This window comes from Larimichthys crocea, chromosome XIII (assembly GCF_000972845.2).
Source record: "Larimichthys crocea isolate SSNF chromosome XIII, L_crocea_2.0, whole genome shotgun sequence".
NCBI lineage: Eukaryota > Metazoa > Chordata > Actinopteri > Sciaenidae > Larimichthys > Larimichthys crocea.
In genome coordinates this window covers 1,729,840-1,755,637 of record NC_040023.1, presented here as the reverse complement: position 1 = coordinate 1,755,637, position 25,798 = coordinate 1,729,840, and the positions used below count along the sequence as shown (strand labels likewise).

Below are 25,798 nucleotides of genomic sequence, written 5' to 3'. Positions count from 1 at the left end.
TATATTAGAAAATAATACAACCTAATGTAAGACTGATATGACGATGGCATCATACTATTATCCACTTGAATTCAGCACTATCATTCTTTGATTCTTTGAGAAGATTTCCTCTTAACAGTGGATTATGATTGAACTGGAGATCATAATAAGAGATTATTACTGATCATTTCATCATCAAAGTCTGAATTTCATTTGGATTATATGGAAGTTAGTTGCAGTGTAAGAGTTTCCAAAAAAAAGTTACGTTGTAATGACGTTGCATCATTGTGCACTAATTTTGATTTACAACTTAAGGAGGTATTAAATAAGAGATCCAGTATGGCAAGACATGACAGATACATTTATTTGTGCAGCTCTTTACATAAGACATAAAAAGGCATTGAGACGAGACATAAAGGAAAAACGAGGCAATAAAAAAAGACATGATTAGGGTTTTTAAAAAAAGATCATGGAAGATGAGCTAAAATGGAAAACAACACACAAAGGAGTAAAACATTGATAGCACTATCTAGCATAACTATATAAATGCATTTTGCTGTCTAAAGGCGTCAATTTAACCACATGACAGATAAATAAACAAAGCACATTTACTGACGTGTATTTTCTTTGTCATAAACAATGTTTCAATTAAAGCTACAATATAAATGTTTGTGTCATTTCTCTCAGGTCCACAGTGTGAATAAAAGTGTGTCCATGATGGACCTTCAGGACTCCCGTATGAACAGCATTTCCAACCTGAACTCCGTGGGAGACATGCTCAACTCATCTCAAGCCTCCATCGCTGGCCTGGGCCACAGCTTCGGGAACCTCTGCGGCCCTCTTCGTATGGGAGGGCACATGCCATCGGGCTCAGCCGGCTCTGGTTTAAGGCTGAGCCAGATGGGCCACATAGGAGGGCCCACTGAATCCATCTCTCAACAGCAGCAGCAGGCAGCAGCGGCCATGCACTTCCCCCTGTCTTTCCAGAACCCGCTATTCCATCTGGCCGCCCAGAACTCACCGGCTCAGTCACAATCTCAGGCTCAGCCTCACCCCCCTCCTCTCCTCCTCGCGCCCGAGCCCGAGAACGGTCACCACGACTATCAGCCAGCCTTTGGCAACAATGCCTTCTCCCGCAGCGAGGACTTGTCTGGCCTGCGGTCACAGAGCAGTCTGGTGCAGCCCAGCATTGTCCACTCACACAGCTACAGTGATGATTTCACCCGGCAGAATCAGAGCAATGACTATGCCTGGCACCAGCTGTCACTGCAGGTGCAGGTAGGAATCTCTCGCTCATCTTCACCCTTTAAATATTGCACAAAGACAGTTAGACGTTTATAATAAAATGCAGCAATATTTTCTCTGCTTCACCTTATTTTTCACAAATATCTGTGGTGATTATAGGAAACCCACCATTTTATCGATACACATGGCTGTTTAGTGTCTACAATTATATGTATGCATGCAACACCACTCTGCTATGAGATCTATAATTTAATGTTTTGTTGAAAGCAGCAGGCGGCTCAGTTGGATGTCATTTCATAGGCAAAGCAGTGACTGACACAGTCATCATGAATTGGAAACCTCATTTTGTAACCACCGAACATCTCACTGCTTATTAATGAGTGTAGAACCTGTCAGAGACCACTTCTGTCAGGGCAGAAATTGGACTCCATATTCACACTGAGCTGGCTGAATTACCAGAGAAGGTATTGCATTTTAAAGAGCACCACCAGGTGGAGAACACGTTCACAGGCTGCCGTTCATTTCAGTTGCTCACCCTGTTTTGTTTACTTGTGCCTGTAGCAGTGATCGATCTTTAAAATAATTCACGTCACACTCTGAATCTGAAACCGGACCACCTTTTGTGTGTGTGTGTGTGTGTGTGTCTCGCTGCTGGTGTTGTTGGTTGAAGATCTGTCATGTATAGACTCACATTTGACGGGTGTTTGTGTTATCTTATGAGAAAGCGCTAAATTATAGAAACGCTGTTTTAACAAACACTGGATTTATTAACAGGAATGTTGTATTAGATTTAGTTAGCTGTACCTAATAACCTGGCAACTGAGTGTGCATGACTAATGGGCATACAGTGTGACTGCCATGCACGTCAATATCCATCAGACGTCAGATATTAATGTGAGTTCATAATTTACAGTCTCTACTTACAGACTTTTGTTTAGGACAAATGACATACATACTGGCCAGCTACTTACATTTTAAAAAATGGACAAATAAGGTTTAACATGGCACTTTCTGATTTCAGTAATATTTATATCCCTCATTATGGAATAGCAATACAGATTCAGGTTTTGGGGTTTTACTTTATAACCATCAGGTGATTCTATTTGGCAACAAAACTTTTGCAAAAAGTCAAACCCAAAGCTTGAAACTGCAAGTATGCCTCCTCTTTTAATATCTCATATCAGTGGATCTCTTGGTCTGTGTGCTCCAGTCTTTCCACAGCGATCACTCAAATTCAGGACACACACAGTATCGTCACTACTGGATCTCCAAATGTTTTGATGAGGACAGTCACAGCCAAGAATACATTTTCTCACTTTTCAAGCCAAATTACCACACAAACTTAGAGCTTTGTCATTTATACTTAGTGTTATTTTAACACCTCGATTGCACGGTACAAAACGTCTGCATGAATTCAGGTCTGGTCCTGAGTCAGATTAGCCCTTGTGGTTCATTCCATCGTGCTCGTCTTTTTTTTTTTTTCCACCGTGTTCAGACTGTTTGTCAGGCTGCAGGACAAAGCTCGCTGGCATTGGTGTGATTTCCCAAAAAACGGCCCCTCTCCTGTGAGCAGGAGAATATGCAAATCATATGGTAATGAGAGGGCACTTTTGAGGGACACTTGTTGTGCTGCAGACAGCCCACTGAACCAGAGCCGTTCACTGGTTTGCTCTGCTGAACTGTGTAGGGTGCTTGACATCAATCAGACTGTGTGTCCTTGTTTCAACAGGCCAGAAAAGAGTGTCATAACTCTTAATATTACACATATCATCAGATTACACATAGATCAGATCGGACTTAGATCTCCTGGATGTGGATAATACATACTTGAAGCCTTTTGAGTTTGAACATTTCCAGTAAATGTTGATCAGCCTTGGAGAAAAGATATTTTATACATATAGAATTATTCTTTGTATAATTAGCATAAAACTTTTTCTAAGACACATGGGGACCCACGTTACAAACTTTAATTAAACTGTCACTTGTTTGATGGACTTCAGTGAGATTCTTGTGTGCTTTGGAACGACTTTTAATAAAACTAAGTCTTGATGGTGCAGATCTATCACACTGATAAGTTTACTACAGTGTGTCGCTGTAAAATTAAAGTGTTTAATGATACAGTCATGTAGTCTTGAGCTATTTCTGTCCTGCTGCGTGGGCCTTAATGGAACAAACATCGCAAGCCTCCTGTTTGTTAATACAGATGGTGTGTCAGGACAGTGCTTTATCTATCTATCCATCTATCTATCCATCCTTCTTTCCTTCCTTCCTCACTAAATGGTTTAGGGCCAAAACAGATTTCTAACCATGCAAACCTCTCAGATCGCCTGGGACAGGTCTGCTTTCTGTCCCCAGAGTCCAAACAAAACAGTCAGCTTTCAGGTTTTATGCAGTGCATATCTGGAACAAGCCCAGAAAGCCCGAGGTCCCCTTCAAGTCTCAAGTCTTTTAAATCAAGGCACAAAACTACAACAATTTTTCTCCTTAAGTGTGATCTATTTTCAGTTCTAGCTTTTTTAATTTGGATTTTATTTTACTGATTTTAAATTTTACTAAATCTTTTCATTTCCCCTGTTTTAAATAACCTTTTTATATCTTGTGTAAAGCACTTTGCATCGTTGAACAGTTTCCTCTTCCTGTCCATCCATACACATAAGTGTGTGTGTCTTTTTGTAAAAATATGTATGCCAATTTGGTGAATGTGTTTCTTCCCTTTTTTTTGGCGTCCCCGGCTCAAATCTATGGGGGTTTGTGTCCACTGCTGTCTGCCTTTGTGTCTTATTGGATTTTACCACTGGGGGCATTTTATTGACAATTTCTTCTTTGTCTGTCACTTTATTATCTCCTTTCCTCTCAGGAGTCTCTCCAGCAGCAGCACCTGATGGGAGTCGCCTCACAGACAACCACCGGGACAGGTACACCCGCCTCTTTGGCCACACCACCTACCACGGTTCACCCAGTCCGCCAGTCATCCATCGCCCCTCCACAACACCTCAAGTCACAGCGGTCCATTAACACTCCAGCCACTGCCACACCTCCAAAGGTTCGCCCCCAGAGCAGGAACCTCCTCCTCGACTCCTCTGACACGAGCTTCAGTGGCAGTCAGCCAAAACAGCGTCAAACTCAGCAGCCGCAGCAGCAGCAGCAACAACAGCAGCAGCAGCAGCAGCAACAGCAACAACAACAACAACAACAGCAGACGCAGCAGCAACAACAGGACACTCAGCTGTCGGTGACGGACAGTCCAGCTCCCGGGCTCCCGTACCAGACGAGCTCGGCCAAAGAGAACCAGGGCCCGTCAGCGGCCGCAGAGGCTTCAACGGACACACCCACAAAAAACACCAAGAAGTCTCAACAGTCACAATTGCATCCGCCACAGCAGCATCTGCTCAAACCGGGCAATAAACAGGTCAGTCCAACTGCAATCCTATACTTTAAAATGGAGCTGTATAGAAAATATTACAGTCATCGTTTTATTTTCACTTTGGCAAAATATCAGCACATTTGAAGACATGAACAATGCATGACTGACCTGCGATGTGGTTTCAGGGTTCTCAGTCGACCTTGAACACCCCGGCCCTCAACGAGCGGACGGTCGCCTGGGTGTCCAACATGCCTCATCTCTCTGCTGACATCGAGAGCCTGCGACCGGACCGTGAGGGCCAGCTAAAAGAGTACTCCAAGAGCATGGATGAGTCACGACTAGAAAGGGTCAGCACTTTTCAGTTTTTTTTTTCTCCTCCACAATTTTCAAAAGTAAAATTGCTTGTATAATTTTTAAGGACAGATTGAAACATGTAAATGAAAATAGTTTCAGGCAAATTATCCACGACAGAGATAAAAAAAGAAGATTAACACGAATTATCCACCTTAGAAAGTAAGAATGATGAAAACATCTGTCACTGGATCTTACACGCTGAGGATTAACAGTCTGTGTGTTCGTCATTTGCTTTGAATTGACTGAAGGTGAGAAACCTTGAGCAATAATTGGAGTAGTACTTCTCAGTATCATCATTTGTCTCAGGGGGCTTTACAATCTGTACAGCATAGGACACTCACCACTCAGATAAGGACAAAGTCCCTCCAAACAGAGAGAAACACCTCAGGAAAAGCAGCAAAGGTGGGGTCCTTTTCCCAGGATGGACAGACATGCAAATAGGCGTCATGTGTGCAGAATATACCAACAAACAAATGAAGATACAAATACAGTGATGTGTATAACATTATCATAACAAAATTACACACACATTACCTGATACTCTGGTGGAAAAATCCATCCATCCATTGTCTGTAACCGCTCCTCATCAGGGTCACGGTGCGCTGGAGCTTATCCCACTTTAAGGCACATAGAGACAAGCAAGTAGTCACACTCATATTCACACCTACGGGCAATTTGGAGTCAACAATGAACCTGTCTTTTACCTGTGGGGGGGAGCTGGAGCAAATGGAGAGAACCCACACAGACACGGGGAGATCATGCAAACTCTGCACAGAAAAGGCCACAGCAGAGGTTCTTCTTGCTGTGAGACGACGGTGCTAACCACTGCACCACCGTGACTCTGTGTGAAAAGTCCAATTTGGTTGATTTTCAGATGTTTAGCATGTTGTTAGCTTCAAACAGCTGCAAGAGGAAATCGTTTGAAGTCACATGACATTGGATCAGTAAACAGAACAGTTCATTAACTCATATTGGTGTTTTAGTTTTAGACTTCAAACTTGTTGCTCATCTTGCTCAGCTTCTTGCACTTTAAATGACCCTGTCTTTTTTTTTTTTTTTTTTTTGGTCATGTTCCAAAATTAGTATTTTAAACTTGCAAAACCACATCAACTTGTAGACATCACATGGTGGCACTCGGTGAAAACCCTTGAACTAATCCTGGCACATTTGCATCGATGTTGTTAAATGTCAGTCTTGATTAATGTGCACGGCGCGCTATAAATAAGCAATCAAATCAAATGAGTCACAGGAGTGTATGCTGGTAAGAGAGAATACGACGCACACTTGATCATGCTTGGCCCTGTGAGTTGTTAGTTTGTTAGTAATTATTAATTAGTAATGCTAATCACAAGCACACACTGAAGACAACATAATGTGCCAAACCTGCTTCACTTCTGCAAACTATTCTGAGTGGTTAATCAGAAATGCACAAATTTAGCTGCCTTTATTCAACATATTTCAGATATTTCGACATGTGCATGATCACATCAACCTGTTCTGCCATATTGCAAATTTCATACACATGTCTATGCAGTGCGTATTGCACAGCAGTTAAATTCAAGATTGCATTTAAGCTTTGTTTGCACATTTATTCCACTTGAACAAAAAGAGCTGCACTACAGAGCTGTGTCTATATTGATAAAATCATTCATCTGTGACTTTATTTTCCATCCAGGTAAAAGAGTACGAAGAAGAGATACACTCCCTGAAGGAGCGACTGAAGATGTCTCATCGCAAGCTTGAGGAATATGAGCAGAGACTCATGTCGCAGGAACAGCAGACAAGCAAGATCCTACAGCAGTATCAGAACCGCCTTGAAGACAGCGAGCGCCGTCTGAAGCAACAGCAACTGGAAAAAGACTCTCAAATCAAAGGCATCATCAGCAGGTAATTAGAGTTCAGGTTGAACCTGAGCTGGCAGAAACAAGGCCATGCCAGTTGCTGCTTGGCTTTCTCTATCAAATCAAAAGTTGCCACCAAGATGATAAAATAATAATCATAAAAACAACTTGCTGCACTGTTTAGTGAAAAGTGAGGAAACAGAAATGATGCATTTACCATGAAGAGAGTCTGTTACTACTAGTGCTACAACAAAATGATTCATAAAAGTAAATAATCACAGCTACAGGGAACATTCAGGTGGTTTAAAGTGTTGACTTTAGAAATGTTTTGGTCTGTTGTATAAGTACTCAGAGGAACATATCTGTGCTTAGTTTCCCTCGACAATAAGACCTTCATATAATATGATTAACAATCCAACTTGCATGATGTCATGTGTATCCATTTTTAAAGAAAAAGTTTAACATTTTGGGCAAAATGTTTATTTGCCTTCTTGCTGAGAGTTCAATGAGGAGATGGACGCCACTCTCATATTTAGAAAACAATACCCAAATGATTTATTCAAAAGAAAAAGACAAAATATTGTTTGTCAAGCTTTATTCTTCACTGTGGGAAGAAATAAAACAATGAGTTGTCCGTACAGACTATTAACCGTATGCAGCTTTGCAAAATGTATTTTGTCTTTATATCATTATATAGGTAAGTAGAGGTATTTATAACGTATTATAAGCCCCATCAGTCAAGAGCATCTATAATGTTTTATGACTGTTGATATAGTGCATCAGAAGGCATTATGCATGTGGTCATAAAGAATTATGAATGCATTATAATTCACTATGAACGTTCCCATAACACATTATAGATGTGGTGTTCACAGAAAGTGTGCCGGGTGCTCTTAGTCTTTATTCTAAGGTAAGGTAGTCACTTCCTGGCCACCATACTTAAGATACTCTGTGGAGTTTTTCTTTGTTAACAAACACATATACTTATCATTGACGTGTTTATGTGCGATTCCAACCTGTCTTTATGCACATGTTCAATTTGCACATAAAAAGCCTGAGTGATGTAGAAATTTTGAACACTAACCATCGTAAGAAAGTTTTTACACTTGGCTGAGGTGGAAAAGGTGGAGACTAAATAAAATCAAAATACGACAAAGTTCTATGGAAACAGAATTAGCTAATAAATCATGAAAAGCATGAGACTTGTGTCTTCTTCTTCTGCAGAGGTTTAACAGCACTTGGCTGAAGAATTAGTGCCACCGACTGTTTATCTCAATATGGAAACATGGCTATTGTAGAACACGAAACAGAAAGGGACCCACTCACCAACACATTGCATCGGTAGTGGTTAAAAAAAAACTCCACAGGGTACCTTTAAGACACAGACATAAAGTAAGAGTGGTGTTAATCTTCTCATGCAACTCTCAGAAAAAAAGCAAATCAGTGTATTCCTCAAAATGTTGAACTATTGCTTTAAAGGTAGTTCATTCAGATATCACAACAGATACCCAAAATCATACCATTAAATTCATATATACTTAATATGAAAGACTGGTCTCCAGGCTGATTTTGAGTGTAGCTAGCTGTACTTGAAGGAAATGTTTCATGGAACAAAGTTGTTTTTCTTCCGAATGAAAAGGAAGTAGAAGTCCACAGAGCTCACATCTCCTTAAGTGAAGTTAAACATCACCTCTGAATACAGATACAGCAGATGGATGCACACCTAGCTATCGTGCACACACTCATTTCACAAGTTCTGTATATCTGAAGAGCTGAATTTGAACTGCCTCACCTGTTCTGCAGGCAGTTCGGATGCAGCTCCGGGAAGCTCTGAGGATAGCTGAGTGTACCCAGAAACATGTCAAGACCTTAATATCATCATATGGCCACATAATCCTACAGTAAATTTGAAGAACACCGGCTTCATAATTCTATTTTTGTCAACCGGTATGTTTGTTTCTATTTCCCTGTTGTCAGACTCATGGCTGTGGAAGATGAGCTGAGAGGGGGTGCCATTCCTGATATTAAGCCTCGAATCCTCACAGACCAGGTTTGTGCCTGTGTCTACGTCTTTTATCATCCCTATTTGCTAAACCAGTCATGTCCTAAAACACTTTGCATCATTCTTACATCATATCCAATGCATCTGCCAAAGCCAGTGCAGGGGAAAAGTTTGCGGCTGTCATGCACTTCACCTATTCCATCTTTCAAAAGTACATTTATGTCACATCTGAAATAACATTTCACCATTTACTGCACACGCCTGAAGGGAGAGTGTAAACAGTTGCTGGTTGTAAAAAACCCCAAGAGCTTAAATTTCTGTGCAGAGGTTAATCTAGTTTGTCTCTGTGAAGGAATAGCAAGTCGTCAGCACTGAAACTGAATATCATTTACCACGAAAAGGAGATTATTATACCACAGAAACGCATTCATCATTAGAAAACCTTGACTGTGACTCACCGGCAGCGTCACACTAATTCTGCAGCTTTGTGAATGCACCATGTGGGCTGGAGTGTGACGCAGGTGAAGAGGCTGTGTGTTTACGCCAGAATAACTCAGGAGAAACAACATTTGGCATCCTTGAAATACTCTGTCACCTCAACATCAAGAGCAAAAAAAGACAAGAGTGCCTTCTGGAGTCAGAAGTCAGGTCATATATAGAAGTGCATCTCGACTGTCTCTCTCTCTTGTAAGACTATAACTGACCAGACTTCTTCACCAAAATAAGAGTGCGTGATAAGAATAGATGTCTAATATAAGCTTTACCAACATGAAACTGTTTTTCTAGACTCTAAATTGGGCTGCAGAGTTTGGTTTGCAAGCAGTCCTTTTTGGCTCCGACTATAATCATAGCTATAAAAACAGCACTCTTATGGTATTATGTATTTCAGTGATTGAGCTCCAATTAAAGTTGTCCAAGTAAGTGTTGAGAAATGCTATTCCTTCAAATTGGGAGAGTTTTGTTAATTACTGTGTGCAAGCGTGAACGGTTCTTTCCCAAAGACAGAAAACAGAGAGTGAAGATTTAAAGGAATAGATGGACATTTTGGAAAAAAAAGTCACTGCATCTGCTTTCTTGCCAAGAGTTATATGACCAGCCCTGTATGCTACATGTGTAGCTGCGGTTAGATAGCTTAGCACAAACACTGGAACAGCTAGCCTAGCTCAGGTAGATGGCAGAGGTTAGGTAGTGTAAAATTTGTTCTTTTCACTTGGGGTGATCACTTCTAGCCAAGAAATACTCCAGCACATAGCATCCTGTAAAATGGTAAATTATTGCTCTTCTTTTATATTATTAATCAATATAATGTTTAATTGAATTAGCTTTAGAGGTGCTGTTAGGCAGATTTTGTCACCTTTGGACAGAGCAGGCTAGCCTTTGTTTCCAGTCTTTATCCTAAGCTAAGCCAACTTGCTGTTGGTCTTTTAGAGAGTGATCTTCTCATCCAACTCTCGGCAAGAAAGTAAACATTCATCAAAATGTCTGACTGTTCCTTTATAACTGCGCCCTCATGAAGCTGTAAGTGGAGATAAGTTGTAATTTCACCTGTTTTCTCTCCCTTCAGTCTATCAGCCAGGGCTATGGTGGCCACCCAGGATCCTGACTGTCAATTCCCAAGTGACCAGAGCTCATGATGGTCACTCGAGTGTAAGAAGACCAATTCACATCCTCCTACAAACACCCATGAAGAGAAGCTCTGCAGTGGATCCAGCAGGACCACTGGAGGCTTCATCTCACAATGTTCTTAAAAAACTAAAAACTTTGCACATATTCAAACTTTGCCTGAACCAGAACTTGACAATCAGTTTAGAGTGAGGACCATTGTGTGCAGTGAATCACCTGCACGTTTTGACTGAAATATAAGCCAGTGCCACCACAATGGCAATACTGAACCTAATGAGTTTCTTTGTAATCGGAAGAAGTGAGAAGAGATGTGTAAAACACTGGGGATGGAGATGGATTCATGATTTTCCCCGCTACAAGCAGCACACTCGCTTCTCACTTGCTTCAAGTTGCTGCAGACAAAATGTAGAAAAGGCTTTTTAAGAAGCACAATATCCCATCATGGTGACAAACAACAATCATTTGCCATCTATGATCCTCGGATACAGGGCCAAGCAAAGACCTATATTACTATTTGATTCTGATGAAATCACTTAGTAACATATTCTCACTGCAAATGTAGTTATCATTATGATTTTTTTGCATCCTTTATAGTACAGCCATCCCATCTGAATAGATGCCAAACAAATCCTACAATCAACTAACTTCTTTAAATACAATCGAAATCTTGCCTTTGGTTACGTTTTCCTTCGGCACACAGTGTAAAGCCACTACAACTTTCAGTGTATAGAAGGATTTCTTAAAGCTACAAAACCTTTTTAACGATGGAAATACTTTACAGAAATAGTCAGATTATAATGTGTTTTGTTAACTTCGTAATAATTATATTAATCATAATAAAGAATATATGACATTTCAAAACAGTGATACAAAGTGCTTCATAAAGAAATCATAAAGACCTGACTTGGAAGAAAAATGGTATGAAAATATAAGAAAATATTGAATTTTAAAAGGGGCATTCTACTGATTTTATAATGTCTTCTGTGGTTCTGGAGGAGCTTTGTCAAGTCTGAGAAAATTCTATCTCAGCTTGGGCCTGATTACTCCAAAGGGGGAGGGCCCTGGCAAAAATATGCTATTGCTTGCATTATGGCGCTTGACCCATGCCTGTAACTAAGGCCTCATTTACATCTGGTATTTCTATGTGGTTAATGACAAGCTGACCCATGAGGCCTTTGCATTTACACCTGCTATTCATCTCTGGATCTCAAGATGCCAAATAGCCAGGTGGGGCTGGTGGACATACAATTGTATTCCATGCCAAGAGAAGCAGCGCTATTGATGGGTGTCATTCTTTTTTAAACCACACCTGATAAGCCTACAGATGTGGTTTAGCCAATTGGAACGCACTCCAAACTCAATGTGTTTCTCTCTGAGCCACATAGAACATCTGGAAACAGATAAGGTGTTCATTTCAGGTGTAAAAGGGGTCTAAGTGTTCAGATATCTCGGCCCAGGGCTCCGAATTAATGGAAATTCAATACTAAAATGTATTTTACTAAAAGTTTATCATCAGAAATCTTTAAAATATGACAAAGAGAGGGTGTTGGCATCGAGAGGGCTCCAGTTCATAGTCAGTTTGACAGTTTCTAATGAATGCTTGTCTCATGGACAGTTACATCTGAGAGACAGTAAACAGCAAGAGCCTCAAAAATAAGAAATCAGCCTGAAAAAAAGAATGTCTGAAATCATGGTCTGCACCATTTTTCCCCCTTTTCATGTTTTGCTGGACAACACTTTGTAACATTGGTTTGAAAAGTACTGTATGAATCAATTTTAATAACTATGATTATAAACATTATGTACAACTGGAAACAACTCATATTATAGCAAGTAGTGAATTCCTCATCTGTTGTGTTTAATGTTTCTGAAGCATAGATGTGCAACAGTTCTGCATGTGCTTTTCAAATGCGAGGACGAGTAAGTCGACTTGTTGTCAGATATTATTCTAATGTACAAAAAACGAAACAAAAAAAAAAACTTTGACAGGGCTTTCTCATCGGAAGGCATCTTTTTTTTTTTCTTTTTTTTTTTTTTTTACCCAACCTGCTGACTCTTCCGTGTCTTTTTTCCAGAAGAGGATGGCGTTCAGCCTTTTGCATTATAACAACATGAAAGTACTAAGAGAAATGAAGTAAATTTTGCAGACTAACCTCGAGGAGAGACAGTGAAAACAACAGAACAATAAAAGAGTTTCCAAGCAGGGATATGTAGTATATGTGCATAGGATATGACTGCCTTACAGTCTGTGCCACAGGGCCCGAAATAACAATGCCAATACAAAACAACTTGTAAACTTTGTATATTAAATGTCCTTTTTTTGTAGTCAGGTGATGAATTAATAAGCAGTGTGTTGGTTAACTCTGTATGTTAGTCAGAATCATTTATATTACAAATTTCATGGTTGATATAATTTATCTTAACCTCTTGCCTTTAAAAAGACATTTTCCTTAAAGATAAATATCAATGATACAAAGTTATATGTTTATGTTAACAGAAATGTATAAAATAGCTTAATGTATATTTATTCTTATATGTAAAATGTATTCAAATAAAGGGTAGGCCTTCAGGCATGTTGAACTTGTGGTAAAAAAAAAAAAAAAACGATTCTTATATTATCAACTCTTAATGCTGCAATCCAGAAACTACAGTGCTATGGTGTGACTGCGTTCATGGGATGAGAGCTGTATAATTTCCCAGCATAGCACACTTCTGTTCTGTGGAATAATAAGACAAAATTCCTAAAATATCTCGCCTATGTTTGTGTAACCAAAACAGCAGTGGTGCTTTCAACAATACTGGATTGCAGTTTTAAGTAAATCTTCTTTTTTGAAATATGCGTTTATTTATTTGGCCTGCATTGCAATACAGTATTTTGAAATGTTATACTGCACTTCTGTTTTCATTTTATGAGAAGCTGCAATCCATAATCTGAAAAAATGTTTATAACGACATACAAATATATGATATACCCATGTATTCTTGAAACTCTTTCTGTATTAGCTGCAGTGGTACAGTGTGCTACCTCTGAAATCGTGCCCTCATCTCCCTTCTCTGTTGGAATTGAGGATCCTTTAGTTTGCTTCATACTACAACCTGAGAGGATACTTGATTCCATGCGGCTAACAAAAAGTTTCTTTCTATTCAAATGTAAAGTCAGGCTTAATCCTGAGTTGCTTGTTCATTGCTATTTTAGGATTTCTTATATATAACTTTTGTCATCACAGGGCCATTTCTAAAGTGTGTCCTGTTGTATTTAAGTGCCGTTACCATGACATTGACATAAATATTTTAATCACAGGATGAGGCTGATTGTGTTCCAGGTATTCGTCAGACTCTCAGGTGTTACAAGGAACACACAGAGATATTGCTTTCAAGAACTTTTGATATCTCCAATGCCAAATGCACAAAAGTACTGAAACACAATCTTTGGCGAGTGACCACTAAAGCTAAATATAACTCAAAAAGCACATGAAATGATGGGTCTGTGCTAAGGCAACTACCATGCTTTTATTTTGGTAGGCTCCTGGTCCTCATCTCATCCATATAAATAATTAAATTTACACCTACTCTTGTATTATTTGTTACATAAAAAAAGGGAACGAGAGTTGCGTTTGTTGGTCCAAATGAAAAACATGGCAAATGCTCCAGTCTAATAAAACTTGGTGAGAAATATTATTTATATATATAAAATATAATATAATATTGAAGTTCGTGTTGAAGAAGTGCTTTATGTTTACACAATCACAACATTTTAGAGGATGTATTAACCTTTGTTGACCCAAGAGAGTATAACTGCCACTTTGCTGCAGCTAAAGCAGGAGCTAATAAATAAAATGAGATACCGTGTATATTTTGAATAAGGGTATTTAACATCTATCAACATATTTATGTTTCTAAAAATGGATGTATAGCATTTTGGAATGAAAAAGTATTTTTCTTGGCAGCTATTATTCTGCACAATTGATCTACTGTGTCACAAATATATAGTTGGTGGGATTTCTGACTTGAATTGGGCCTACTGGATGTAATACCTTCATTTACTTGACATTTCTTTTGAAATAAGCCATTCCCCATGGATAAGCCATACCCTCCAGCCCCCCTGATGTTGTATGGTGGATGTTTAACGTTGGTAGTTTTATTTATAATGGTAGTTATTGTAGGTATGATTGCGCTTGTAATTATTATTATTAGTGTAAGTATACTTGATTGATATGATTTGTTTTGTTTGAACAAAGAGAATGTAATCATTTTTCAGGTGATTTTTCCGAGTGATTTAAATAAACTAATAAATCCCTAACTGAAGATCTTTTATTTTAGGATTGAAGATTTATATAAATACATACGTATACATGAGGTATTTACGTAATTTGTGATGAAGAATCTAAGAGAAACAGTCTCATGAGACCCTCAGTCTGTCAATCACCATGGACGAGGTGTAAGCTGCAAGTCTGAAGTGTAAACATGAAGCTGTTTGTGCCAACACCTTCACCATATCAACTTTAGAAGATAAGAACAGGATTAAATACCAGATGTCATGTTTACAGCTTGTTCTGCTGTCCTCAAAAGGCCAAAAGAAATCTATTAATACCTTTTTAATGTTGCATAAGATCTGCTCATGTTGAAGTTGACTATATACTGTACATAGTGGCCATAATGTTATATACAGTACTATGTATACTGATAGGTGAGGTGAATAACACTAATCATCTCGTTATCGTGGCACCTGTCAGTGGGTGGGGGAATATATAAGGCTGCAAGAGAACATTTTGTCCTCAAAGTTACTGTGTTGAAGCAGAAAAATTAACAAGTTTAAAGATTTGAGATTGACTTAGACAAGGGCCAAATTATGATGACTAGACGATTGGGTTAGAGCATCTTCAAAAATGCAGTTCTTGTGGGGTGTTCCCAGTCTGCAGTAGTCAGTACCTATCAAAGTGTTCCAAGGCAGAAAAACAGTTGCCTGCCTGATTCAACAGACGAGCTGCTGGAGCTCAAATTGCTAAAAAGGTGACAGAAATGTGATTCTGATATAAAGGTGTCAGAACAACAATGCATGACGTTTTGATGCGTATGGGGCTGCATGGCCGTAGACCAATCAGGGTGTCCATGCTGACCTCTGTCCACTGCCAAAAGCACCAACAAAGGGCACATGAGCATTAAAACTGGACCACGGAGCAATGGAGGAAGGTGGCCTGCTCTGATGAATCATGTTTTCTTTTACATCACGTGTATGGCTGGGTGCCTGAGGAAGACATGGCACCAGGATGCACGATGAGAAGAAGGCAAGCCGCCTACCCAAGCTTTGTTGCAGACCATGTACACCCTTTCGTGGAAATGGTATTCCCTAATGGCAGTGGCCTCTTTCGGCAGGTTTGAGGAACACAACAAAGAGCTCAAGGTGTTGTTGGACAAACCCATTCAGGACTTAAAGGATCTGCTACTAACATCTTGGTGCCAGATACCACAGCAGACCTACAGGGGTCTAGTGGAGTCCAGTCCTCGATGGGTCAGGGCTGTTTTGGCAGCAAAAAGGGGAACTACGCAATATTAGGCGGGTGGTCATAATGCTATGGCTGATCTGTGCATCAATTTTATCCTAAAGGCTGTGGATTTTATGTGCTAAAATACTGTTTGTGGGCTTTAGTTTAATAATCAACACAATCATCTCAATGCCCCTGCAAATCAACCTTGTCCAGCTCAAGGTAGGCCTCACCTCAGGCCCAATCTGTCACATGTCTGTCTACCCCGCTCTCTGCTTGCTACATATCACTACCAGCAGTGATCACCACAGTCAAACTCTCCCCAGTTTGCCGGCTGCACAATCTGCTGATTTTAACACTCTCAACGTGATGACTGACTACTGCAAGCCTCCACAGCTCATTCTCTCACAAATAATGAAAAGATGATCCAATCCAGTCAAGACACACCACCAAAGAAACACTACTCCAACCAATCATAGTCCAATGAAGATATTCTATGCCCTCCTCTCATAGCTTAGCATGCTCTTGTGTCATTTGAATGGCTGAGTGATCAGAGGGATGTCAGCTTCTCTCCATCGCAGATCTGCATGATGCCGGAGGCTTGCAGACATCCACCTGCCTGAATCACTTTCACAGCTCCATCGCCATCCTTGTCATGTTATGTTCCCAAAATTCAAATCATCTGAGAATCCTGAACAAATAATACCAATAAGGCCATTTTTAGAATGACTTCAGTGACTGGAGAGATTACTGAAGCATTTTATGATTAAGAGAGATTTTAGATAAAACTCAAATTGTTTTTAAACAAAGTTAAATCTCTACACAACTAAGAATATTGTGGGACTCAATCAAATCCGATAATTGAGCACTGATTTATAGAAGAATTGAAAGACACCTGAAGGATGAGTAGCCATATTAATGTGTGTTTGATTAGTGTAAGTCTCATCCAGTTTTGATCAACATCGCCATCTTGTGGTGTTTTTGGATTACAGCAGGCTGAATGAGCAGAAAACAATCTGCAGAAATATACAGAAATTTCTGTACATCTCAGACATTAAGTCTTTAATCAGTCTTGGCCATTTCCTCTACTTTTGATATTGTGTTATTTGATCCCTTTCAAGAAAGAATGGTACATCTCAAAGGGTTTATCCCGATATAACATTTAAATAGCAATTGTTCAGCCTGTGGCCACCAATTTGGTTGTAAGGTTAAAATGAAAGCCAAACACACAAGATATTACCAAGATTCACAATTATAGTGTGACGCAATGTTTCCGTACCCGAATACAGATTTTTATTTTAAGCTATATGTGCCCTCCAGTGTTCCGACTTTGCTTTAGTGTTCAACATTTGACATTTTGACATTAGTACATACATACATCAGTGCTGTTCACAAAGTAACAACATATAATCTTTTTTAATTCATTTTCATTTTTAATTCAGACTGTTGTTAATACACTAGCTGGCAAGACTAAATATGCCACATGTAAGTTTGGAGTTAAAAACTGACATGTATTACTGACAATATTGACAGCATAGTTTTGTCTTACACCTGAAACTCTTTGCTTCAAAGTTTAGATAAACAAAAATAAAGATAGTTGCATTCCTAAGAGTACATGTACCTGTTGCAGCTGCCGTCTCCATTATCAGACAATATAGACACAGAAAGCACAGAGAAATATTGATTCATTGATTATGTTTAAGAATCTGCTACATGTTCACTGCATGAAGCAAACTTTTTTATGGGACTTGTTGACATGGAAAAAGACAGACAGTTAGTAAAAAGACAACATACATGTTAGGAACTATTTTATTTATTAATTTCTATTCAAACAAATGACGTAAATGTGTTCACACACCTGGACAAGACAACCACATTGTTCCAAACTGCAGAGGTAAACATCTGTACATTAGTTTTATACAATAGTGAACTATGTATTATTTCATAATACAACATGAATAATAAAACAGGAGGGACATCTCAGACACCAAATATGTCGTGAATAAGTGAAAGAATTAAGTTGAAACTTGGATTTATGCCTTTACTGAATAAGACCCAAGTCATGCAGCCCATTCACAGCTAAGACTGTGAAAGATAAGACCCACAAAAGCTTGTTTAAGATGCAGCTTTAACAACAGACCTGATGTATACATGTTGTGCATTCTTAGAGCAAAAGACACAATCAGAACTCTCAAAATAATGCATGACATAACATAAAACTAAAGGATAGGTATAAAGAATACAGTAATTGTGTTGTGGCTTCACAGGGTGGACACTACTGTTGGAAGTGTTGTCAGCGGTACATATTTCCTTGTGTCAGAGTGGCTTGTCTGACTAAACACAGTATTGAGTGGAACAGCCAGCTGTACAGCCTGTCCCGATCCCTCCTCAGAATTAATAGCATAGGGCATCTTGGACATAATAGCCAGGCTCAACTTGAAGAGCACATTATGGAGCGCCACGCGGTATTCTTTTCTCACCAGGCAGTAGATGACCGGGTTGAAGCAGCTGCTGGTGAAGGCCAAGCAGTTGGCCAGAGGGAAAAAATATGTTTGAGCAAAGTAGAATGAGCGGCTGATATCAACTATGTCAAGTTGGATCAGGACACTCCAAAGTGTGAGGATGTTGTATGGGAACCAACAGGTGCAGAATGACAGCACAACCACCGCCACAGACTTAGAAATATCAGCCTTTCGCCAAGAGTTGCTGCCCCTCAGTTTATGCCGGCAGAGGAAGCGCAGCAGAAGCAGGTAGGAGAGGGTGATGATGGTGTAGGGCAGCAAAAATCCCAGCACCACACGCAGGAGCTGGTTTATTCCAAGCCATGCTGTACCATCTGGGAAACGGAGCAGGCATGCTGTGTCATTGCCACTGCCCACACGTCTCAGGTCAGCAAACACAGCTCGGGGTGTTGCTGCTACAAGCGCTGCAGCCCAGATGAAAGCTGTGGCGACCGGAGAGGTGCAAAATCTACTGCAGAGGGATGGCCTGGGTTTGAGAGCAGTGGCCACATAGCAGTACCGGGTCAAACTCATAGCTGTCAGGAAAAAACAGCTAGCAAAGACATTGAGCCCAGTGAGTAAGGACACAGCCTTACATGTGGCCAAGCCAAAGGGCCAGTTGTAGTCCAGTGCAATGTCTACAGCCCAAAACGGCAAGGCCAGGGAGAAGAGCAAGTGAGCTAAAGCTAAGTTAAAGACAAAGAAATTGATGATGCCTGTGGTGATGGTGTGAGTAGAATACAGTAGGAACATCACTAACAAGTTCCCCAACACTCCCGCTGTAGCCACGATAAAGTACACCACAGAGATGACTATTCTTAGCCAAAGGGCTTCATCATCTAGAATCTCCAGCCCACCATCAGTGCTGGTGTTGTAGAAGAACAGGTGGGAGTTGTTACAGGGTGGGCCTTCTCTGCAACCATTCAGCATGCTGCTAAAGAGCTCAAGTCTCTTGAAGTCAGTGTCTGACATGTTTCCTATCCTGAAGGCAACCCCTGATGAGGGTTGAGCTTGTCCGGCTATTATTAGAGATATTTCCGCTTGTCCTCCTTGTGCCAATAATGAACTAAAAATGTAAGTTCTGGTTGTCTTGTTTATTAGCTGACAGTCATCTAACCCTGCAAGGAAAGAGGAAATGATTATTACATAATAGGCGCTGCAGTTTATGAGTAAATAAGTACATTAGTCTTGTCAGATAAACAGATTAGACTAAAGTGTTACCCACAGAGTTAGATAATCCAATCAAACTTCTCTGGGAGGAAATATAAGTAATAAGATGAAGCAGTTAAAACCATTTCACTATTTGAAGTGGTAAAGCTTGTCAGAGGTCCTCGGGAGTCCTTTTTTATTATATAATCTACATCTGTATTCACTACTATCATCTTTAGAGTATTAATAATTATAAAACAATACAAAGTAAAATAAGAAATAGCATGAAATTGTGAGTTTGAGAATATCAAAATAATAAAACAAAAATCATTTTGCATGATTATCATCTGGAAGGATAAGATGTGAGGATGAGAATAATAATGCTCTGATTAAAACATTAAACATTTTCAGATCATTCTTTTTTTAAATCAGATCTTCATGTATGCAAATATGATCAGAGTCATAAAGTGGTCCTTCATAGAAAGTCCTAAAATAATAACAGTTACAGGTTCTCAGTTAAATAATAGTTTAACTGCGTACCTATTATAGCACAAAGTTACTGTATTTGTGAGCAAAAAGGAAGCAAATATACCAGCAAAGGTTACAGAGTGAAAATTAGACTTAGATTTGTTCATTTAGCAGTGATGAGGAATTCTTTCATACAATTATAAATCAAAAATAAATAATAAAGTATAAATCACATGTAGATGAGCTGCTCTGAGGCTGTTAACTAAATATAACTATGTGTAAATACTATTAGTTCAGGGGTATTTTTCTCCCTCAGAGCTATAATAGTTCAGAATTCCATTTATTTCTAACCTTGCGATCGATAAACAGTGTTCAACTAAATCTAAACTAAAATCTTACTTCAAACTTCAACAGAAATATCTACCAGACTGACACTTCTCTTTTAGTATAATACCAGTGAGACATTATAAGATATAAAATAAATATACTGAATGTGTCTGTTAGAGCTCTTTTATAAATACACATATTTAACAGCTATATGTAGAAGAAAATCTCACCTGAATCTCAGAGGAGCTCAATTTTCTGCTTCAGTTAGTTTTCTTGTAGCCAACCGCTCTGTTGCACACATGGAATTATCTTGAAGGTGGATAACAACAAGAATGTGGATGTCACCCACCCTGGATTCATGCTCCACCCCATTATATTTTTCTCTCTGCATAAACAGACTGCTATCAATCAAATTTGGGGGGAAATTTGCCCCACGACATGTGTTGTATTAGTTTTTAGTAAAGATGATCATGCAGTTTAAAGTACGTTCAAACACATTTACTTGAAGCATAATACAGTAGATATTCTTCAAGAATACATATTTTATATATGTGCATAAATGAATTAATAAATGAGTAAATGAACCATTTTTTGTGCTTGTCTAGTTTATTTTGTAAGTTTACATGTTTACCTCTGCTGTCATTTTACATTTTGCAAATGTTCTTGTCCTTCAAAAACTCATTGCTCTTCTTAAATAAAATGTTAAGTCCGTTTTTTTTTCATAGCCTGTAATATGTTGCAGAAACATGTTTTTCCTTTATGCCTCATATTTACTTTAACCATGCTATAATAAAGAAGATCCCGCACACTGACTGAAATATTTTGACAATTTATGAACCATTGTTGTGACCACGCTCTAGCATGCCAATCATATCAATTAGTTCATAATATATAAAATTTACTCTTATACTCTTATTTATTCCAATTCCAACTTTAGAATCCAAATGTTTGGCAAATGACACATTAACAAATATTATTACATTTCCAAGATTTATAACTATTATTACTTACTATTCTTTGCCTCTGCATTCATTAAATAGAGCATATACAATATTCTATCAAGAATATAGAATTCACATTAAAGGGTTAATAAGCAGCAAGTTACAATGTGCTTAAATGATGGTGGTGTTAATGGCATGTGGTCCTCACAGGTGAAAATATGACTGACAAAAAATAAAACTGTAGCAAACTCAATTTGGTTCTTTTTTTTCTATTTATATCAGGGGAATTGCTTCAAGATTAGATTGAGCCACAGAGATGACTCTTCATTATAAATCGTTGATAGTGGAAAGAACATCAGCAGTGAATGACTAAATGAGATTAGCTTGGGGTAGGCGGAAGAGTGGGGAGGTTGATTAATGCTGGTCTGTCCAAACTGAGCCATCATAAACATAAAGCCTTCATAAACTAGCTGAGGAAAACATGCAGTGTTCCCTGAGTGTTTTCAAGACCAGTAACATGCTACAGAAACATGTTTTCCTTTGTGTCACGTATTTGGCACAGACTTACTTTAACCATACTATAATGAAGAAGATCCTGCACACTGACACAAACTTTATACAGTTTATTTATACATAATGTTTTGAGAACAGATCCACACACTGCCATGCTGATCATATCAATGAGTTAGTTAATTATGTGTTGAATGTAATATATTATCAACATTGTGCTTTTTAATAGTAGCTTGCATTTTCAGAACTACAACAAAAAAACATAGGGAGAAGGAGGTCTACAGGAGTGGGGCACAAAATTACTGCCAAGTAACAACTTAGTTTAATAAAAGTGAAAATCACAAATATATTGCTGTATCACTTTCTGCATGATCTCAGGAAAAAAAAGAAAGAAAAAAGAACAGAATAAGACTTGTGTCAAAGACTTGGTGTAAATCAATGCAAAGATGTACATTCTGCATTGTCCAAAATATTTTTTTACAGAAAAAATAGTAATCCTACTGTGTTTATATCTATATTGAATGTTAGATTATAAGAACACCTTCCCAGGGGCATGGTCCTAACACCCTGATTCACCCACCGACAACCCATCCACTATTAGAATGTACATTTTTATCTCCCGGCCCACCCGATCCACAGATCAGTACTGATATAACAGTCATTTAACTACAATCCACACATCAAGCCTCCTCTGCTTCAAGTTATTTGTAGAATAGATTGTTCAAATTTATCTATATGGTGCCAAATCATTACAATACTTGACTTTGCACTTTATAATTTTTTAGAAGTGTAACTAGATACACAAGCATCAACCTGATATTTGAACCTTACTTAAATATTTCAAACGCTATAGAACAACCACCATTTTGAGAAATACATTATTTGCTGTCTCTCGATCAGTAAGTGCAAAGCTACAACCAGTAGCTGGTTAGCTTATCTTATCTTAGCATAACGACTGGGACAGGGATTCTGGTTCTGTCCTAATTTCAAAAATGTATCTACCAGCACTAATGAACATGTTGTATTTAATTTATGGAATCCCGAAAACCGAAATGTTAATGATAAGTTGTGATGCTATATGGAGTTTTATATGGGGTTATGTGCAGGACTATTTTTAGGCAGATTGTCACATTTGCACAGAGCCTCGCACACAGTGATGCTTTGAGCTACAGTGAATGCTAAGATGCTAACATTCTCACAATGACAATGCTAACGGTCTATAATAAGTATAATGCTTCCCATGTTCACCATCTTAGTGTTAGCTTTCTAACATTTGTTAATTATCACTAAACATGAGCTACAGCTGAGGCCGATGATAACAGACAAGTCAAGATTTTGACCTGATGATTAAGTGAGCAAAAGGAAAGGTTAAGGGATCACCAAAGTGATCACAATTCATCCTGAGGGGGGCATGAATGTATGTACTACATTTTATGGAAACCCATCCAATAGTTGACATGTCAGTTAAAATAAATGTCAGCCTGCTGGTAGTGTTAGAAAAGTCAAAAGACTGCACAAAATATGAGTATGACTCATCCACGCCACACCCTCAAATAAATCCACTTAAGTGAATTTTAAACCAGACTAAACTATTTTGCATGGAGAAACATGTTTTTATGACTTCCTGAGTGTCCACCAGTCATTTTTCTTCCTGATAGGGAGCATTTAACCGGATAAGAGCTACTGAGATTTGCTATGTGCCTAAATAAGGTCATTCTTTAGTCACATATGCATACATGAATATAATAATGGATATTGGATCAAAACAAGAAACAACTGCTAAACAAAAAGTCACACTGTGTGTCACTTCAGGGCACAGCATTGTCTGCAGACAGTCTGTCTGTCTAAAACAAAATAAAGCCAATCTTAACCTTGGCTCGCCTGGAAGATGGACCAGAGTTCAGCCTTATCCAGGCAGCTGCATCAGTCTAGTCAGCCAAACAAAGAAAGAGTAGACAGAGTTTAACTTATTGCTTTGGAAGAGGCCCCGACTTGCGGCCTCCTTAAGGTTTGCCAATCACCACAGAGTGACATGGGAAACACTATACCAGCATCTCTAGTGCACAGTAGGAAAATATCCCCCTCACAGCTTAAACTTTTATTTTGCCCTCCTAAAGGACTCTTATCTGGTAAGGTGATACGTCTATAGCTACCTAGATTTACAATCAGTTTAATTTACAAACTGGCTGGTCAGGTGTATCTTTTTGGGTGCCTCTTCAATAAATTAACACATATTTGGATTCACCACCATGCACATGCATTTCTGTGCAATCCCTGAGTTGTGCCAAAACACGGAGGAGAGTGAGTGAGGAGAGTGAATGATGTGGCTTTGTCGCCACCCTATGTGAAATGAGAATACAACACTTGACTGTGTCAAGAAGAGGAGGCGGCGGCCACCCTCCTACACGTTCCCAACAAGCATTCTCTTAAAGTGAGCCCTCTGCTGACAGATGTCTGACCTAACAACAAGCAGCATGAGCCCATTTGCTTGTGGATTGAGCGAGAAGTTGTTCAGATGATGAATATATTTTACGTAACAAACACAAAGCCTTCCTTTGGAAAATCAGATTATGAACCCATGCAAAACACATCTAAAAACAGCATCCATGTCCAGCCACCTGCTGTGCATTGTGCAAGTCATATTTTGTTGCTGTTGCCACTATTGTTATAAATCTTGTTGTGGGACTTAGTAAAATAAAAACAGATAATCCTAATCCTGATAACATTAGCAAACCCCAGCAATGATCACAAACTGTCTAAACCAGACCAAACAAAAACCCACTTAAAAACTGAATTTGTGTTTTGGAAATGTTTTTTGGCAGGTTTGTTTGTATGAGACAGAAGGATGGACAGCTAAAAGTTGAGATTAAGTTGTATTTGGTTTGTTTTTTGGATATATTTCAATATTTTTTTTTAATCTTAAAGCTGTAAACACGCAGAGCTAGCTAAGTAAAAGATTTTGTGTGGTGGATTTGTGGCTGTAAACTTTAAAAGCAATACTGCTGATTTTTACAGTCAGTTCCTATCATATTATATTGTAATGATGTGCAGTGGCAGACTCAGGCTTCATGCAGAGGGCACGAACATATACAAAGTTGTGACGCATTTGTGGTGGGCCACTGTGGATAAGATAAAATAGTTTATTTATCTCAAGGGAAACTGTAGTTCAGCCATTGCTGTAAAAGACTACAAATATAAAATATCAATAAGGTGAAAATGCAAAATCTACACAATGTGATAAACATGTTCGATACAACTAAGCAAAAACAAACAACAAAAAGGAGCAATTTACAAGAGAGCATGTGCTGCTGAGCGGCGCTGACAGAGGAGGTCACTGAACAATGTTTTATCAACTATAGGAGCATCCAAGAAGTCCTCCACCTGTGATAGCATGAGAAAAATATGTAACGCTCACTGTTGATTAGCTGCAATAGAGTGAATGTTATATGATGATATGAAATTTAATAGTAAGGTAATGGGTATATACAAGGTGTAAATACAACAGCAAAATCACAAATTGCTACCTGAAAATATCACATGACATTTAAATGTACTCACTAGAACACAGGATTTTAACTGGCTGCATCATTTTCAGCTCATTGTATGAAGTGCAGTGTAGGTTATAAACAGGTATAAGTACATATTTTCAGTCAGCACTGGATATATCCACTTCTAAATAATCTCCCTCTAATATTAATTTCAAAATAATTCTTACTACCTGAAGCCAAACAGCAGCAGTTAGGTGATAGTGTCCAAATACTACCGAACCCATTTTTGGGTGAGCTAAATATGTAAGAGTAATCATATGTCACTGTTTATAAAAGCAGGGCACAAACTGTACTACATGCTCCAAATACAGGCGAGATATGAAAGGAATGTTATAGTAAGCTGCTATTATCATCATCGTTGTTGTTGTTGTTGTTGTTGTTATTATTATTGTTATTATTCTACTACTACTACTACTATTACTACTACTACAACAACAACAACAACAACAACAACAACAACAAC

At 38.7% G+C, this 25,798-nt stretch overlaps 2 protein-coding genes across 9 annotated transcripts in view; one reads left to right on the top strand and one right to left on the bottom strand.

The window, feature by feature from the left end:
* LOC104931633 (ras/Rap GTPase-activating protein SynGAP) overlaps positions 1-10,801 on the top strand; it is a 40,090-nt gene extending 29,289 nt beyond the window's left edge. For 5 of the 6 annotated variants that reach the window (XM_019254839.2, XM_027286736.1, XM_019254843.1 and 2 more), the window contains 6 exons: positions 667-1,257; positions 4,082-4,633; positions 4,774-4,935; positions 6,618-6,829; positions 8,761-8,833; positions 10,350-10,801. In XM_019254839.2, coding sequence (XP_019110384.1) covers positions 667-1,257; positions 4,082-4,633; positions 4,774-4,935; positions 6,618-6,829; positions 8,761-8,833; positions 10,350-10,388 — 1,629 coding nt within the window. In that variant the 3' untranslated portion in view covers positions 10,389-10,801. The remainder of the gene's footprint in view (positions 1-666; positions 1,258-4,081; positions 4,634-4,773; positions 4,936-6,617; positions 6,830-8,760; positions 8,834-10,349) is intronic. The other variant, XM_019254842.2, reaches the window with a different exon arrangement.
* The window catches only part of LOC104931635 (relaxin-3 receptor 1), a 75,383-nt gene continuing 50,757 nt past the window's right edge, over positions 1,173-25,798 (bottom strand). For 2 of the 3 annotated variants that reach the window (XM_027286738.1, XM_010746681.3), the window contains 2 exons: positions 20,567-20,645; positions 17,878-19,510 (listed from right to left, as the gene is read on the bottom strand). In XM_027286738.1, the coding sequence (XP_027142539.1) occupies positions 18,153-19,364 (1,212 nt within the window). In that variant the 5' untranslated portion in view covers positions 19,365-19,510; positions 20,567-20,645 and the 3' untranslated portion in view covers positions 17,878-18,152. Of the gene's footprint in view, positions 1,284-4,756; positions 4,891-5,283; positions 5,353-5,476; positions 5,560-5,646; positions 5,784-17,877; positions 19,511-20,566; positions 20,646-25,798 lie in introns of those variants that run through there. The other variant, XR_003463559.1, reaches the window with a different exon arrangement.